At 38.6% G+C, this 15,236-nt stretch overlaps 1 protein-coding gene across 2 annotated transcripts in view; it reads right to left on the bottom strand.

The window, feature by feature from the left end:
- LOC139743388 (cholecystokinin receptor type A-like) overlaps positions 1–15,236 on the bottom strand; it is a 148,849-nt gene that overhangs the window by 16,318 nt on the left and 117,295 nt on the right. For both annotated transcript variants that reach the window (XM_071653873.1, XM_071653872.1), the window contains exon 4: positions 10,125–11,447. In XM_071653873.1, coding sequence (XP_071509974.1) covers positions 10,125–10,464 — 340 coding nt within the window. In that variant the 5' untranslated portion in view covers positions 10,465–11,447. The remainder of the gene's footprint in view (positions 1–10,124; positions 11,448–15,236) is intronic.

The following is a 15,236-nucleotide window of genomic DNA, read 5'->3' on the forward strand; positions in this document are numbered from 1 at the left end:
TTGTTCAGGTGATTGCGTTCACTGCCGCACACGAGAAAAGAAACATAGCCACGATAGCACTGTCATTTCGAAGAAGGTGGCGTCAGTAGTTTCCCTGTAGAATAACTTCCTCCACTGAAACCTGAGTTAATGATTTTGCATAAAATGACATTTTCAATGCGATGACAGAATATTGCGTAGAACAATAGAAATGTAGGAAAAGTTGTTTGTGTGGCAAGTGCAAACAGTAATTATTTTGTCATGTTTGTCACAAAATCAAGAAACTAACATTGAAAAGTATGCGTATGGGAATGTGAGTACTTGAGACAAAATCTACTATGCTATGTAGTTTGTGTATGTGTGTGTTTGTGAATACGTGAGTAAGATTGCATTTTGACGGGGATTTTATTACCAGTGGAGGTTTTTATTGTTTCCGTGTTATATTAGCGTACATACTATAAAGTCCATTATCTTCTTACTCATGATCGAGGAAGAAGAAAAACTTTGCAACGATATTTGTGGGTATTTTCCACAAGTACCCGCAGATTCAATCTAATATTTCACTTATCACGTTGAATTGTAAAATTGTGACGTAGTCCATATCTTGTCGCGATATGCCAATTGCCCGTGGGTAACTACGAATTCCAACTATAGATCGAAAGTTGTACCATGAAGCTCAAGAAAAGCGGTCAATGTCGATTACCCTCTGGTTCCTTCTTACTATACAGTATCCCAGATATAGAAGATCCTAATCCCGGAAGTTGCTGCAAAGGTCAGAAACATGGTAGAGAAGATCCCGTGCATTTCTTGCTATAACAGTGGGCGTCGTTGAAGATTGTGGTAAAAAGAGCGTGATAGCATGAACCATCTGATTCTACAAGTCATCGATTCATCGCCGGGGAAGAGGGGGTGGTGTGTTTGATAGTTGGACTGGAAGACATAGCTCCGCACCCTCACTGCTTGTGTTTGGACAAACGCCGAGAGCTAACATTGGCGGCGTGCTAACAAAATTACGTGTGCATTGTTGGAAGGCCGCCTTTCATTGAGACAATGCCACGACGATTTTCAGCGGACTTCACCTCGCATTCTCGACAGACAGGCAGGTTGCATAAAACACGAACCGTCATGGAGAATCTCTTGGGAGCTTGTCGGGGTTTTGTTACCCGGGATGACGCTACGCAGAATGTCACACACGCGGTCCTATCGAATAGTCTCTAGTTTATGAGTTCATATAAAAAGGACGAAAATCAGTCTTGAATTAAAAACCTTTTTTCTTTTCTTTTTTCCGGGAAGTGTAAGCGTGAATTTGAGTACCAAATTTCTGGTGTTGAGTTAATTAGAAAACAAATATCTCCGATAGCATGGCGTCATCTCAGTTATTTTGGGTAAGATGGCGGAAAAAAAAAAGATGCATTATTATTTCTGACAGAGAGCTCCTCCAATACAACTTCTCCTTCCATTCTTCCAGCGATGTATGTTTTTCCCTTGTCGTGCCCGTGCGTGGGATTCAATCCCAGTTGTTTTTTACATTAACCCCTTCAACAGTCAATGTCATCATCTGTGTCTGTACAATCATTTAATCACGACATGGTTTCCAAGGGCGCCCCCGCTGTTCCTTATTGGAGGATATTAAATCATCGCTGGCTGGCACACAAAATATCCGGGCTTATGTGACCGCGGTATGAATGTGGCGGTGTTTTGATAATACCTCTCCATGCATGTAGTACACTAGAACTGTAACTATACACAGAGACGTCGAACCCAACTAGATTAGATTCGAATTGGCCACAGGAGGACGCTGTCCGATAGGTAACAAAAGTTCATTTTAGTGATATTTCCGGTTACAACTTTTTAAAGAGTAAAATGACGGTACCCAAGGTCGCCAGGGTGGTAGACATTGTTTTCGCGTTGTTGTTGAATTCTAACAGCATAGAGGAATCAGATCAGTGCTTAGTCCCAAGTAAGACATTACATCTTTTGTTTTTAATCAATCATAAAGGTAGCGCCAACACATTCACACCCATACCATCGAAAGAAACAAAGTTTGTAGTAACTGAAAAGAAATATTTGTCTTTATCCTCATTTTTACAAGTATATTAATGGTTCCACCGACACATTACGACGCTTCACCGTGCATGCGGTGACTATCGTTTTAATGACAGCTGTGTTTAATTAGAGTATCGCCTTATGTCATTATCTCTTCCCTAAGTACTGATTTAATTAATGCACTCCTTCCGAGATAAGTTAATCCCAGCAGAATTTTTACATGACACGCCCTTTTCCTATAGAAGTATGAGCCTTCTCCCAGTGAAGGGCGTTGCTGTTATTCTTTGATATTCTGCTGTTCAAGTCGTCCTCTAAATTCCCTCTGAGATCGTGAAATCTTTCATTTTAACTTGTCAATATACAAGCAAAAATGCAACTACATTATCACATGATAAAAGTATCAGGCCAAAGTGATTTTTTTTATTACATTGTAATTGCAGATGTATAAAATCAATGGAAATTTGTTTACATTTCCTTTCTATGTAGTTTTCTGAATGTCATGCACACCCTAAGTTTGTTATCCTGCGACCAAGCACTCTTTAAGTATGACTCTACTGAATTACCTGCATGCATATCTTCCCTGTATGACTGGCATACATGTAGTATCACTCTGTTAATACATAGTGTACTGCCCTTGGCGTGTTCATTACATTTTTACAACATTGGCGACAATAAAACTAAAGAAAACAGAACTAACAGCGTCGTTCATTATACTATAGAGTGCTTATCATCATTATTATTATTAGCAGCAGCAGCAGCGGCATATTGGTTGTTAGTATCAGAAGCGGTACACCATGGTAACTGAAGGAGTGAGCATTATTAGTCGTTGAAATAGAGTGCATGTGTATACTCTCATATCGCATAACCGTGACTGTTTATAGGATTTGTCACTGAACTAATCAAGCTACCTCTTGGAATGGATTATATGTGTAGGGTGGAATATATCTGTTTATGATAACTGTGTCCTTTTTCTTTTTCATCCATTTTCATCTGGGGCCCGTTTCTTCAAATATCGAGGTGCGAAGGCGTACAACGCCTTACCTTCTAATATAAAATCTTCTGCTACAATTGATGTTTTCAAATCCAAAATAACATTAAATCCGTAAGAGTTGAATTTAAATTTGTTCATATGTCTGTTTGTTTGTTTGTTTGTTATTATCCTTTCAGCCCAAGAGGTAAAATGTTCAAACTATTCAACTACTGTGCAAATCTTCACCTTAACCACTTCATATTTCCTACTAGCTAACAATATTGTAATTCAACCCTCGTATTTGATTTTCTAATTGCGTTTTTTTTTCAGATTTATGTCATACTTGTTATTCAAGTTTCAGTCAATTGTTTTCTTGAAGTTATCTTTTGATTTCGATGTGTTTTTACTGCTGTTATATATATTTCGTACTTTTTATTCAAATCTCACTCAATTGTCTTTCATTAAGTTATAAGTTACATATAATGTGATATAATCTGTTTTGATGTTATATTTTCTGAACTTGTTTCTTTTCATCGTAATGTTGCGATTGCATGCCCAGTATTAATTTTCAATTGTTTTATCTATTCTTTGGATTTGCTTTTGAATTTTTGTCATTTACTTATGATTTTAACCTCATGTAAATAAGTATATACATTGTATGCAATCCGTATCAGATAATAATATCTTATTATTTTCGTTTTTCCAGCAACTCATGACATCTGAAATTTTGAATCAGTTTTCCAACTTATTCCATATTTCAAAATATTTCTTAAAACTTTTTACAAGTTGTACTTGTTTTTATCCATTGAAATATTATTCTTTGATTTCGATACAATCATTATATACCTCACCTTTAATTTTCCGTAATTGACATATCACTTGCCACGAATTTTACTTTTCTTAAATTGTCATAGATTCATCTAAGCATTTTACACAAGTCCCCAGTTACTTTTTGTTTCGTTACTACGTATTTTTTATCTAAATTTATCAAAGTAATTATTCTACAATAATCTGTTTTTTTTCTTTCACTGCATAGATATGTTTGAGGATTTTATTTTCAAACACTCCATTTTATATCTAAACATATTCTGATTTGGTCATTGTTATATCTAATTGCCTTTAATATTTTTCTGTTATCGGTTGTTCTTTTTTCTCTCTCCCATTTTACTGTATGTGTTTCCACCTGCATGTCTGTATAATTTGTTTTGTACGTGTCCATAAATATTGTACTCATTGTATGTGGACCCCATGGAAGAACAGCGTTGCCATGTTGGCAACGCTGAATATGGGCAATCCACCCGTTTTTCATTCTTATACGGAAATAAATACCATACCATACCATACCATACCATACCATAAAACTTGTCATCAGTGACAAGTTGTCACAGATGTGACAAGCTACTGAAATCCTTGCATCTGATTGGCTGAGAGCAAATTTGTCATAGAAATGTGGCAGTTGTCACTGATAACAAGTTTTACGAAACGGGCCCCTGATCGTCTTTATTCTGTTGTTTGTATTTAACTTAACGGTTAACTGGGGCGAGGGTCCTTGATTCGTTTCTAATTAAAAGACCGAACGCTTTATGATGTTGACAATAGCCATAAAACACGCCGTCTGAACTCAAGACCCCCCCCCCCCCCCACACACACACAACCGCACACACATCTGCATAAAAATATTCGGCCTGAGGAGTTTCCTTGAACAATTAAAACAGGTTCTCCTCCCCCCCCCCCTTTGACAGGCCAATAAACACATGCGGACTGTAATACCACGTGTTACTGCATAATAGTTAACCATCTTCCTTAGATTGTGGATAGTATGTGATACGTAACTTTGCAGGAGATCGGTTAGCGTACTTCTCTTATTTCTTGTAATAATGTTTCCGTTACTTAAAAAGACAAAGTTCATCACTTCCAGAATCTTGACTTGTTTTAATGAAATAAGGATTTGCACGTTTGTTAGTTTATTTGTCGTATGCGGAGCGGCGTACGCAAGATCACATGACTGCTTTGTATTTTGAGCAAATCTGCCGCAGTCGACACGAGACATTTATTGCTCGAAAATTCCTCCGTTATCGTTGTTTCATTACAGTACATAAATTAGGTGTCAAAAGCCTTGATTTAAAATTTGCTGTATTTATAGACCAAACATTGCTCTAAATGCTCGCACGCTTGCGCTATCTAGTAGCTAAATGGCGTGATATTTTGTAAACTGATTCGTAGAGTAAACAATTTAAGACAACTTGCTGGAGGGAAACGCTTTGGAAGAGGCGAAGGAGGGAGGAAAAGGATCGGGAAACACGGCATTTGGAGAGGGGGGAAGTCAGTTAAACAGTGGAACTGGAGGGTTGCGAAATAATAAAAGGTATTCGTTAAAACAGATTTCAAATACGATTGCATAATCAATGTAACTTGAAATTAGGTTAATCATATTTTGCATATTAATTCATATTTTTTTTTGTGCTGTATCAATGCGCTTAAATACGCAAACAAAATGGCAAAGATGAACGAGTACATATTACATACCGAGTACTCATCAAGGTCTTCACAAACGACGTCACTTAAAAATCAAATCTGAAGTTGCTCAAGCACAGAAAGGAATATTGTTAACTATTGTTAGTTGTGAAGATTGGGAAATACTGTGAAAAGAATAGAATGATATGAGCGAATTACTTCTTTATTTCTGGCCTCGCCAATGGCCTAGCAAATGTTAATATTTGTGATACGTAAAAATGAGGTGAACTTATCCTTTGGGGGAAAGACATAATTGTTGAAATACTGTAAAGTTTAATTCGGAGTATGTCAGTATGGTTTCAGGACAATTTTAGAGACAACTTTTTACGTGCATCCGACCTTCACTGTGCCTTCTGACTTCTCTCCTTAAGGATGCGAAAAGATCGAATTAAAAATCAGGGTAGAAACCTTTCTAAGGTAATACATTCATCTGTCCAGTCTTTGATGTATGTGGGTAACAAAAAAAAATCGTTCTAGCTTAGGGGAAGAAATATTTCCAACTAAAGTCATTTGAAACGATTTCGGTTATTCAATTGTGCCTTTATATTAGTCTGTGCTTTTTCTATATAAACTTCATTTATGTTATATACGCACAACTTTGACATTTCTTTCTCTTTCCTTTTCACTTCTCCCATGTCTCCCTTTCCGTTCTTTTTAATTAGTTCTTCTGACAGCTACATGCTTCGGGCTTTCGCTCGCCACCCAAACACTGCGTCATGCCACGTCTCAGTCACATCCAAACACCACTTGACTCGCGCTACTATAGCTAAGACGACCCCTCCACCGTTGGCCATACTGTCGAGTATTACTTCCAAGCCACCCCAGCCCGCCCCTACCTCCTTCTCTCTTTATCTCCCTCCCCACCCCTATCTCCCTGTCTCTGTGTTCATTATCATCAACCCTTCAGCTCATAAAAGACCTCTGAAATGAATTCTGACAAGAACATGACTCCACTTCAACAGATTATATGGTTTATTTATTAAATCTGGCAAAGGGTGAATAGCAAGCTGAGCCCATCTCGTCTCTGCGATCAGCGCAGATGAAAGAAGGGGGCAGATTCATTTCTGGGGAAAAGGTGGGAGGTGCTGGGAGATGCAAAAGAGTCACGTGTTGGGGGAAATGGAGCTAAAGATATTGCGTATAGTAAATTTTTCGCCCCTAGTAGAGTACGTTTCATTCTATCTTTTTCAAGATTGAGAGAAAAATAGATTTGATATAATGTAATGAGTGTAATCTAAGTAATATAATGTAATGAGCTACATTATGTGTATACAAAAGGTAAATGCAGAACAAAGACAAGCAAATTTCGGATGTAAATCTAAAACCAAAGCGTAATGAGCCTTGAAAAAAAAATCTTAATTTCCATTTCATATGAATTCACTCAACAATAATTGAAATGTAGACTGTAATAATGCTATTTCCGCTTAAATTTCGGCTAGAGCATTTCTTCATTTTTTAAGCCTTTGGATCATTTGATACCTCTCTGTCTGGGTATAGAGGGTGTCGACAAAAAAACCCCGCTCGCCACCTTTAGATCAGGTATTTTTTACATGATGCCCTTTCTATCCGCCGCATATAATACTACGCATTATGAAAGGCATATACTGCAGGCATCTCGGATAGGATTAAAAAAAAAAGCACACCACACAATGCCGTGGTGTTTTGTTTCCGTATTATTATACGGAGGAAAAGAAAGAACAGAAGCCAGGGCCCTGTTTCATAAAGCTGTTCGTAAAGTTACGAACAACTTACGAGCGACTGGTGATCAGTTCTGATGTGCCATACTTATCAGAATTTCCATAATTCAGCGTAAGAACTGATCACCGTAGGCATCGCGGAAGTTCCAACAGTCGCATTTTTTTTTGGCCAAATTTTGTTGGTAGCCCATGAATGCTTAACGCACGCAGTGTTAAGGTAGACCATTTTCATCTTTAGAGGAAGCGGAGGTGTATAAAAGTCAATCAGTCACAAGTTTGAAGGATACCTGCTTTGCTCACGGCTTAACACCTGTATAAGTAGGTGCATGCATGGTTAATGATACCTGCTGGTCTGGTCTGGTCTGGTCTGGTTTTACAAGTGCTAATAATGAAATGATAATAATGGTAGTAACGATAAAAGAATCCACTGGAAAATTTCTGCGAGAATGATGATAAGGAGACACCCAGTCTCGATTAAAATCAATTAGTGCCATTTTTGCGCAGTGCTAATTTTCCATACTCAGCCTCAACTCAGCCTATTTTTTATTTTGTATTATTATCATTATTATTATTATTATCTCTTTTTTGGGGGGGGGGGGTGGGGGAGTCTTTTGAAACTTCCACTGTCTCCCACTACTCATCCTCAGGTACCTCCTCCTTTTCTTCTTCTTCTCCTTCTTTCATTCTCCTTTTTCTTCTTCCTCCTTGGTTCATTTTGCCTTGTAACACTTTTCCTTGAATACTTATTTTTCATTTGGATTTCGCAGGACGTGTATGGAAATTAATGACTTTCTTTCCTTTTCCTCTTCTTCCTCTTCTGGTTAAGTCTGTCTCCTTCAATAAGGTGAAGATCGTTTTCTTCATTGTGCATGACTTTTTAACCTTACGTGCTTGCTTATATCTCTTCAGCCAACTTCTTCTTCTACTACTACTGCTACTGCTACTTCTACTACTACTACTACTGCTACTTCTACTATTACTATAACAACTTCTTCTATTACTACTACTACTACTACTACTGCTACTACTACTACTACTACTGCTACTACTACTACTACTGCTACTACTGCTACTTCTACTACTACTACTGCTACTTCTACTATTACTATAGCAACTTCTTCTATTACTACTACTACTACTACTGCAATGCTGCTACTTCTACTACTATAACTACTTCTACTATTACTACTACTACTACTACTGCTGCAATGCTGCTACTTCTACAACTATAACTACTTCTACTATTGCTACTACTACTACTACTGCTGCTGCTACTTCTACTACTACTATAACTACTTCTACTATTGCTACTACTACTGCTACTACTGCTACTACTACTACTACTACTACTACAACTGCTACTAGTTTTTCCCCTTTTCTCCTGCCTTGAAAGAAAGGGTTGACTGTGACAGACGAAATACATGCTTCTTGTTCGTTTGGGTAAGATAACTGGCCTCATAATGAATTAATGTAACATTATCTATGTAACTTCTAGTATCATTTTGAGCCATTGTTTCGTCATCATAATTGGATCAATGTTTGTTGAATATTACATAGCGGGATATATTCTCAAGTTACTTGAATATCTAAAATCACTGATGACCATAGAGTATAGCTATCAGAAGCTAAACCACCCATTTTTCGACCCCGTGCAAGTAGGATTCAGCTTAATGGCGGAATGTTAGCATCGTTTATGGCGCCAATGACGTAAGAGAGAGAGAAAAAAAAACGGCGACAAACAAAGGAGGAAAATAGTAAGTGCCCACGTATCCTCCATGTCACATATAGCCACAGCACTTTTGAACGCGCAATGCAACCCAAACTGGCGCCCACGCACAGACACGTGCAACTATCACGCCAGGGGGCGCAAGACCCAACCAGACACTGGAAACACATACCCATTATTATATCTGCGTATACTTCCCCCACACACTCGCACTTACAAAATAGGTTTCGAATCGACGCGGCGTATTTAATTTCCAGCATCGGATATTAAAGGAGGCATATAGTCGGCAAGGAGACGGCAAGTTTCTAAATATTAGAAAGGAATGTTTATGATGTACCGTTTTGCGCACCAACAAGACATGATTCAACCAGAAGTGTTTAAAGGAACAGATTTTCTTTTGTTGAAGTGTTGATTATTATCATTATTTTTTTTTTTTTTGGGGGGGGGACGTTACCATGAAGTTGTCTTACATCTCCACATCAATAAGTAAAAAACACAGGGGTATGGATAGACAACGGCCGCTCCATACGATAATCCAATCATACAGAAAGCGCGTGCACATTATTTCGATTCCCAGTCTGAAATATGATATTCCCCGGTCAAATAAAATCGCCGACAGGCTTGGGAAGTGAACTATCTACTGACAGCTAGAGCGTTAATTCTGAACAGGTGTGCGGAAGCAAGACAATCCGAAGTGGTTGATGTACTTATTGTTAGATATTTTATGGGTGCTGTTTTGTTTCGTCATTAATGTCGCAAAAATCAATACTAAAACACATGCGCTGGTGCACACACACGCCTCCATAACAAGTAATGTGATTATGATTTTGATTAAAGCAACAATGATAATTATCATGGTCTTATCTATCCAGAGTTGCCTCTTCAGTATTGACTCCACTTTTTCAGAGAGACTCTGCAATTACCTTAACCCCCGCGCTTAAAATGTCCATTTCTACTTCTGGGTTGACACGGTTGAGAGGATAATAGGTTGTAAAACATCTAGTTCAAATTCAATTCATATGATTTTGTTTCCATATAAAGTAATACAGAGCAATATACATAACGCTTACAAGAGTACATAATATTTTAAGTTAGTTCATGAAAGTGAGCACTCAAGACGGATTTGAACTCGGTCCCTGAGACCTAAGTCCAGGATGCAAAACCACTGTACCACAGCACCATGCAGACTTACCTTGGAAGTAAGGCATGATCTTACAGAGGCCCGCCCCAAAGATGAACCGCTGGAGAATATTGCCGACCAGGGTGAAGGGCATGCAGAGGATGGCGAACAGGAGGTCGCTGACGGACAAACTCAGGAGAAAGATGTTGGTCACAGTGCGCATGCGCTTGTTTTGAGCCAGCGTCACGATGACGAGGATGTTGCCGACGACGGCCAGGAAGAAGATGATGGTGTAACAGACGATCAGGAGATACACATTGACGCCGCCCGGTTGATTGGGACGATGTGAGTTGCTGGCGTTGTCCCACACCGTGGTTTCGACGCCGGCCGTGACGGCGCTGAAGTTCGTCATTGTTTTTCCTTTGTAATTATCTCCCCAGTTTTAGTACCACTCTTTTTCAGCGATTTCAAATTATCACGGCACGATTTTGAATAACGATTCGGGATTAATCCTTCGACTGTTGTATGTCGTTTGAAAACTTGTGTACACACGCGTGCGACAAGGATACGATATCAAATACAATTGTACTCTGCTGTTGTTGTTTTTTTATCAAAAAGGTACCGAACCAGCAGCACAAGCTTTTTATCCTTTCCCGTTGTTGTTATTTTTTTGTTGTTGTTGCAATAATTCCCCTACTTGCAAATTAGGACATCTGCGACGATGAATGGTGTCACTTTTGACCTCTCTCCCAAATATTTCTCGACGACCACCGCATAGGTCCTCTCATAAATGATTTAGACAAACGTGATCCCGAGATTGCTCAAGGCACATTACAGACGAGACGGATGATCCATCACCAAGGGCTTGATGACATATGACGTATTAATGACGCAAACTCGATCAATAGTATCAAATTTTCTCCAATCCGCAGTGGCGTCCAGGAATTAGTTTCGATTCCAACGAAGTCGCTTTGGCCAATCCAAAGAGGACGATACAGCCCTGCCCACCTCTGACAAGAAAATGAAAACGAGTCGCCAACGGTCTGACTGCCTCCCGCTTTCCCTCCCACTCTCCGTACCGGGCGATCGTCACAGGATGATGCGTTAAGCTCGAAGAGCTCGTTGATGCCCGCTGAAGTTAAAGTGCCGAATGCTTTAACGCGGGATTTCACAATGGCATTATATTCCGGAGGCTGACGCGAACGTCAACGTTGTTATTCGTCCAGTGGCGCTACTCCAGGATTCTGCGCATGTGCGTTCATTACGCGCGCCTCCAGTGAAGATGCTGCGATTCTCTCTTTCTCTGCCTCCCTCTCCCTCTCTCGAGATGATTTCGAAGAGGGAAAAATCCAACTCACACTCAAAGTCTCGACGATGATTCTTCGCCAGAATTATCTGTAAGAAAAGAACAGGTCCAATCATTAATCAGTCGATAGGATCATCAGTTATTCTCACAGATTGCTGCAGCTTCTCTTCTGCTTTTACCCCCTGAGCCATCAATCCCTCTAGTATCTATCTGTATGTCGCGTCCTTCGAGAACATGAACTGATATGATGCGGTGATTTTTCCTTTCTTTCTCTTTTGCCGGGTGTGATTTGCACGCGATATTGTTTCACATTCCCTCCTGAAACGCTCACCGGGAGCGATCATAGAAATATCGCATTGCCATCAGAAGCAAGAGGGTTTGGTGATTATAGAGAGGGGGGATGTTTTCTTCTGAGAGCAACTGAGGGATTTGGGAGAAGTAGAAGTTTGTTTTGCTGACCTCAGAAGATCAGGAGACAATAACTCTCAAATCTTAAAGGGATGATTTGTTGAAGAAACAGAAGTGTTCCAGAAAATGTTAGAATTTGTATAAAGAAAACCGGGAAAACATCCCTGTGGCAACAGATTGGCCGTGATAATTTGCAAATATTACTTTTGGTATTCAAGTTTGCCTGGTAGTATAAGCTCTTTAAAAATCGGAGTAATAACATTAAATTGATATATAAATTTGGAAGGTTAATCTCAACAGACCCGGCCATGACAAACCTAAAAGCAGGTTGGAATATCCTTTCATCATTTGAGATAATAGCAAGCAATCATTTCATATTTCGAGTATAAGATTGATACTGTAACCGAACTTTTTCGACGTTAACCTAAGTACTAAATGAGTCTGAATCTAAATAATCGATTTCATTTTATTTTTTTCCAAAGAAAATCAACACTGGCATCACTTACAGAAAACAAAAACAAGTCAAACGTCCAAAGTGAATTATCTTCACTCTAAGAATATTGCATAAGCTATTGCTTTTGAGCAACAACGTGGGTTTGTTTCCAAAAGCTGAACAAAATCAGTGACAAGAGGAGAAATGATGTGACAAAATTTCCCTGCCAGATATTCTTTGGCAAGCTAATGCCTATCTATGGCATTCTCTTTGTGTATAATTGATATTACAGGTTCTCATAATCCATCCAAATCGTATGGGTTAAGTTTTTCATGTATCTTTTAGGTGTAAACTGTAATAGAAAAATGAACTTTATACCGAAATCGAGGTCAGATGTTAAAACACACCGAAAAAACCCTTTTATTTGTTCTTGACTTGAAATTTCACCGCATTATCATGCAAATAGTTTATTCCATTTTTCTTGCACTGCAAACGACACCTCTCAATGGTGAATGCAATAAGAACATCAAAGAAAACAAAGAAAGGTAAATACATAAAATTCTATCCAGAGCAATCTCTACCCAAAGTGCAAATTAATATCATTGATTAAACTTGACAGGCGATTAAACGAACAAAAGATCCACGAATGTTTATTCCAGCTGTGATGAAATCAAGTCATAAATGCACTGCCTATGAATGTGGTTATGGGAAAATGCGAAACACATGACAACAAAAATCAACATATTAAACTTGTATGTTCCATATAATCTGATTCTTACACAGATATAGAGACTCGTTACTTTAGTGCCGAAAAAAAACACACACAAAAAAAAAAACTTGTAATCCTACATAACGCAGACGCATTGTACCCACACATGTAACTGTATTTCTCAGTGGCGGTTGTTGTCTTTAAAGGTTAATATTAAGACTCATGAGGAGTTAAGAAAGGGAAAAAAAAAAGAAAATGTTCGGTTGCGAATTTTGATCAAAGGTCTTCCACGTTAAACATTGATGATGTTTATGGGCGGCTGAGTTTCTTAGGGCTGTCCTTTATGACCAGTGACCCAGGTGGGCTTCGGTGAATTTGAAGCAGACATTCTCTGCAGCTACGGGGACACCTCGCGGTAACCGATGATCGCTAGCATATTCAGTAATTGATTTAATTTAAAGCAAACTCCCTCTTCCCCGCTCTCTCTGCCACTTCCCCCTCGCTCCCTCCTTCTCTCCCTATCCATCCATCTATCCATCCATCCATCTATTTTCCTTTCTATCTATCTACCGATATCTGTACAACGCACACACACCTACACACACACACACACATACACATACATTTACATGTATATATATATATATATATATATATATATATATATATATATATATACATAGTATCTATCAGGGCTCGACGCTAATCTTAAGTATGAAATTTCGATCTGGCCTTCAAAAGACAAAGTTGGTGGCCCGACACTAATTTGTAGTGGTCCTAACTACCGCTAATATCGAGCCCTTTATATATATATATATATATATATATATATATATATATATATATTATATATATATATACATATATATATACATATATATATATATATACATATATATATATACATATATATATATACATATATATATATATATATATATATATATATATATAAAGATAGTGAGAGAGGGGGAGAGAGAGAGACACCGATACAGAAAGAAATCTAGATAAATAAACAGAGAGAGAGAGAGAGAGAGCCAGAGATGTAGGTTGAAGGGATGATCAAACTTATACTGACATTGCGGTTAGCGGCATTACCTATAATGCAGTCTTAGCTCCGCCCACTTTTTAAATTGGCATTTTTACCAACCTCGCTAATAGTCTTAAAAGCTTTCGAGAAACTGTGACGAGCCAAACGGAAATAAACAGAGTAAAACAGAAGAAAGCAACAACAAAAAATACTTTTGATTAAACTATTATGGGTTGATGCAAGTAGTGCTTAACTTGTAAAAAAAAAAAAAAGCGAAATAGATCAAAAGACTCGGCATTCTCAAGTGTTTCTGACTTTCTGTAAGATACTACTACAATCGTCAACTCCTTAAAAGATTTGTCATTATTCCCCCTCGGATTTGTTTCTGAGTTTCTCTTTGCAACAAGCAGTTGATTAATTTGCCGCTACGGGAACAGTTTGAATGCATTCAATTACCCTGGATAACGGTAACAATCAAACTCAGGTACGTGTTTCTAATAACTCCAAGCGCGTCGCTTACCACGAACAGAGAGAGAGGGAGGGAGGGTGCGGCTGTTCAACCGTGTCCTTGAGCCAGTTCAATTCTAGCTGCGCAAGACAGGGGAAATTAGATTAAAATGCAGCACTCTTTAGAGGAAAGAAAAACAAAGTAAAACAGAGACAGTACTTTGAAAAGCTCCTCGTTTCATAAGAAATGTGAACTCTTCTTGAGTACTACTTCTTGAAGTGAATTATAAGGGGGGGGGTGGGTGGTGGAGGGAAGGAGAGAAGTGATGTATTTTGCAGCATTACCTTATCACATCTGAATATCTGCTAATGGATAGTTGAACATGGTTGGTTGAGTGGGCTTTGACAGATGCCCACGCAAACACGAATGATAAAATCAAAACCGTCCATTTATCTTCATCGCTGCGACGAAGAAAACTTGCTGGAGCTATAAAACACCCCATTCAGATGTGGCTTGCGATGGAATATATCACCATCTTGATAGTTTGAATGAAGCTCAGATTTTCTCATTCACGAAAGGAAAATTACGAGAGGGGCCAGGCAGAACAGTTCACTAATCGAAGCTTCGTGTCTTTTTCCCTTGTTCTCATTGGCTCACAGTCTTGCTATGAAGTAAAGTGTGTCAAAGATGCCCGAGTACATGTGCAATTTTCCTCCTCTCCCTCTCTCTCTCTCTCTATCTTTTTTCTCTCTCTTTTTCTCTCTCCCTGTCTCTTCTGGTCTCTGTCTCTACCTGTCGGTCTCCCACCTATGGTTATACTGAAATAAGTTCATGCCATCAGTACGATAAA

This window comes from Diadema antillarum, unplaced genomic scaffold, assembly GCF_040938485.1.
Source record: "Diadema antillarum isolate AM-2024a unplaced genomic scaffold, OU_Dant_1.0 seq00001076_RagTag, whole genome shotgun sequence".
In the NCBI taxonomy this organism is placed as follows: domain Eukaryota; kingdom Metazoa; phylum Echinodermata; class Echinoidea; order Diadematoida; family Diadematidae; genus Diadema; species Diadema antillarum.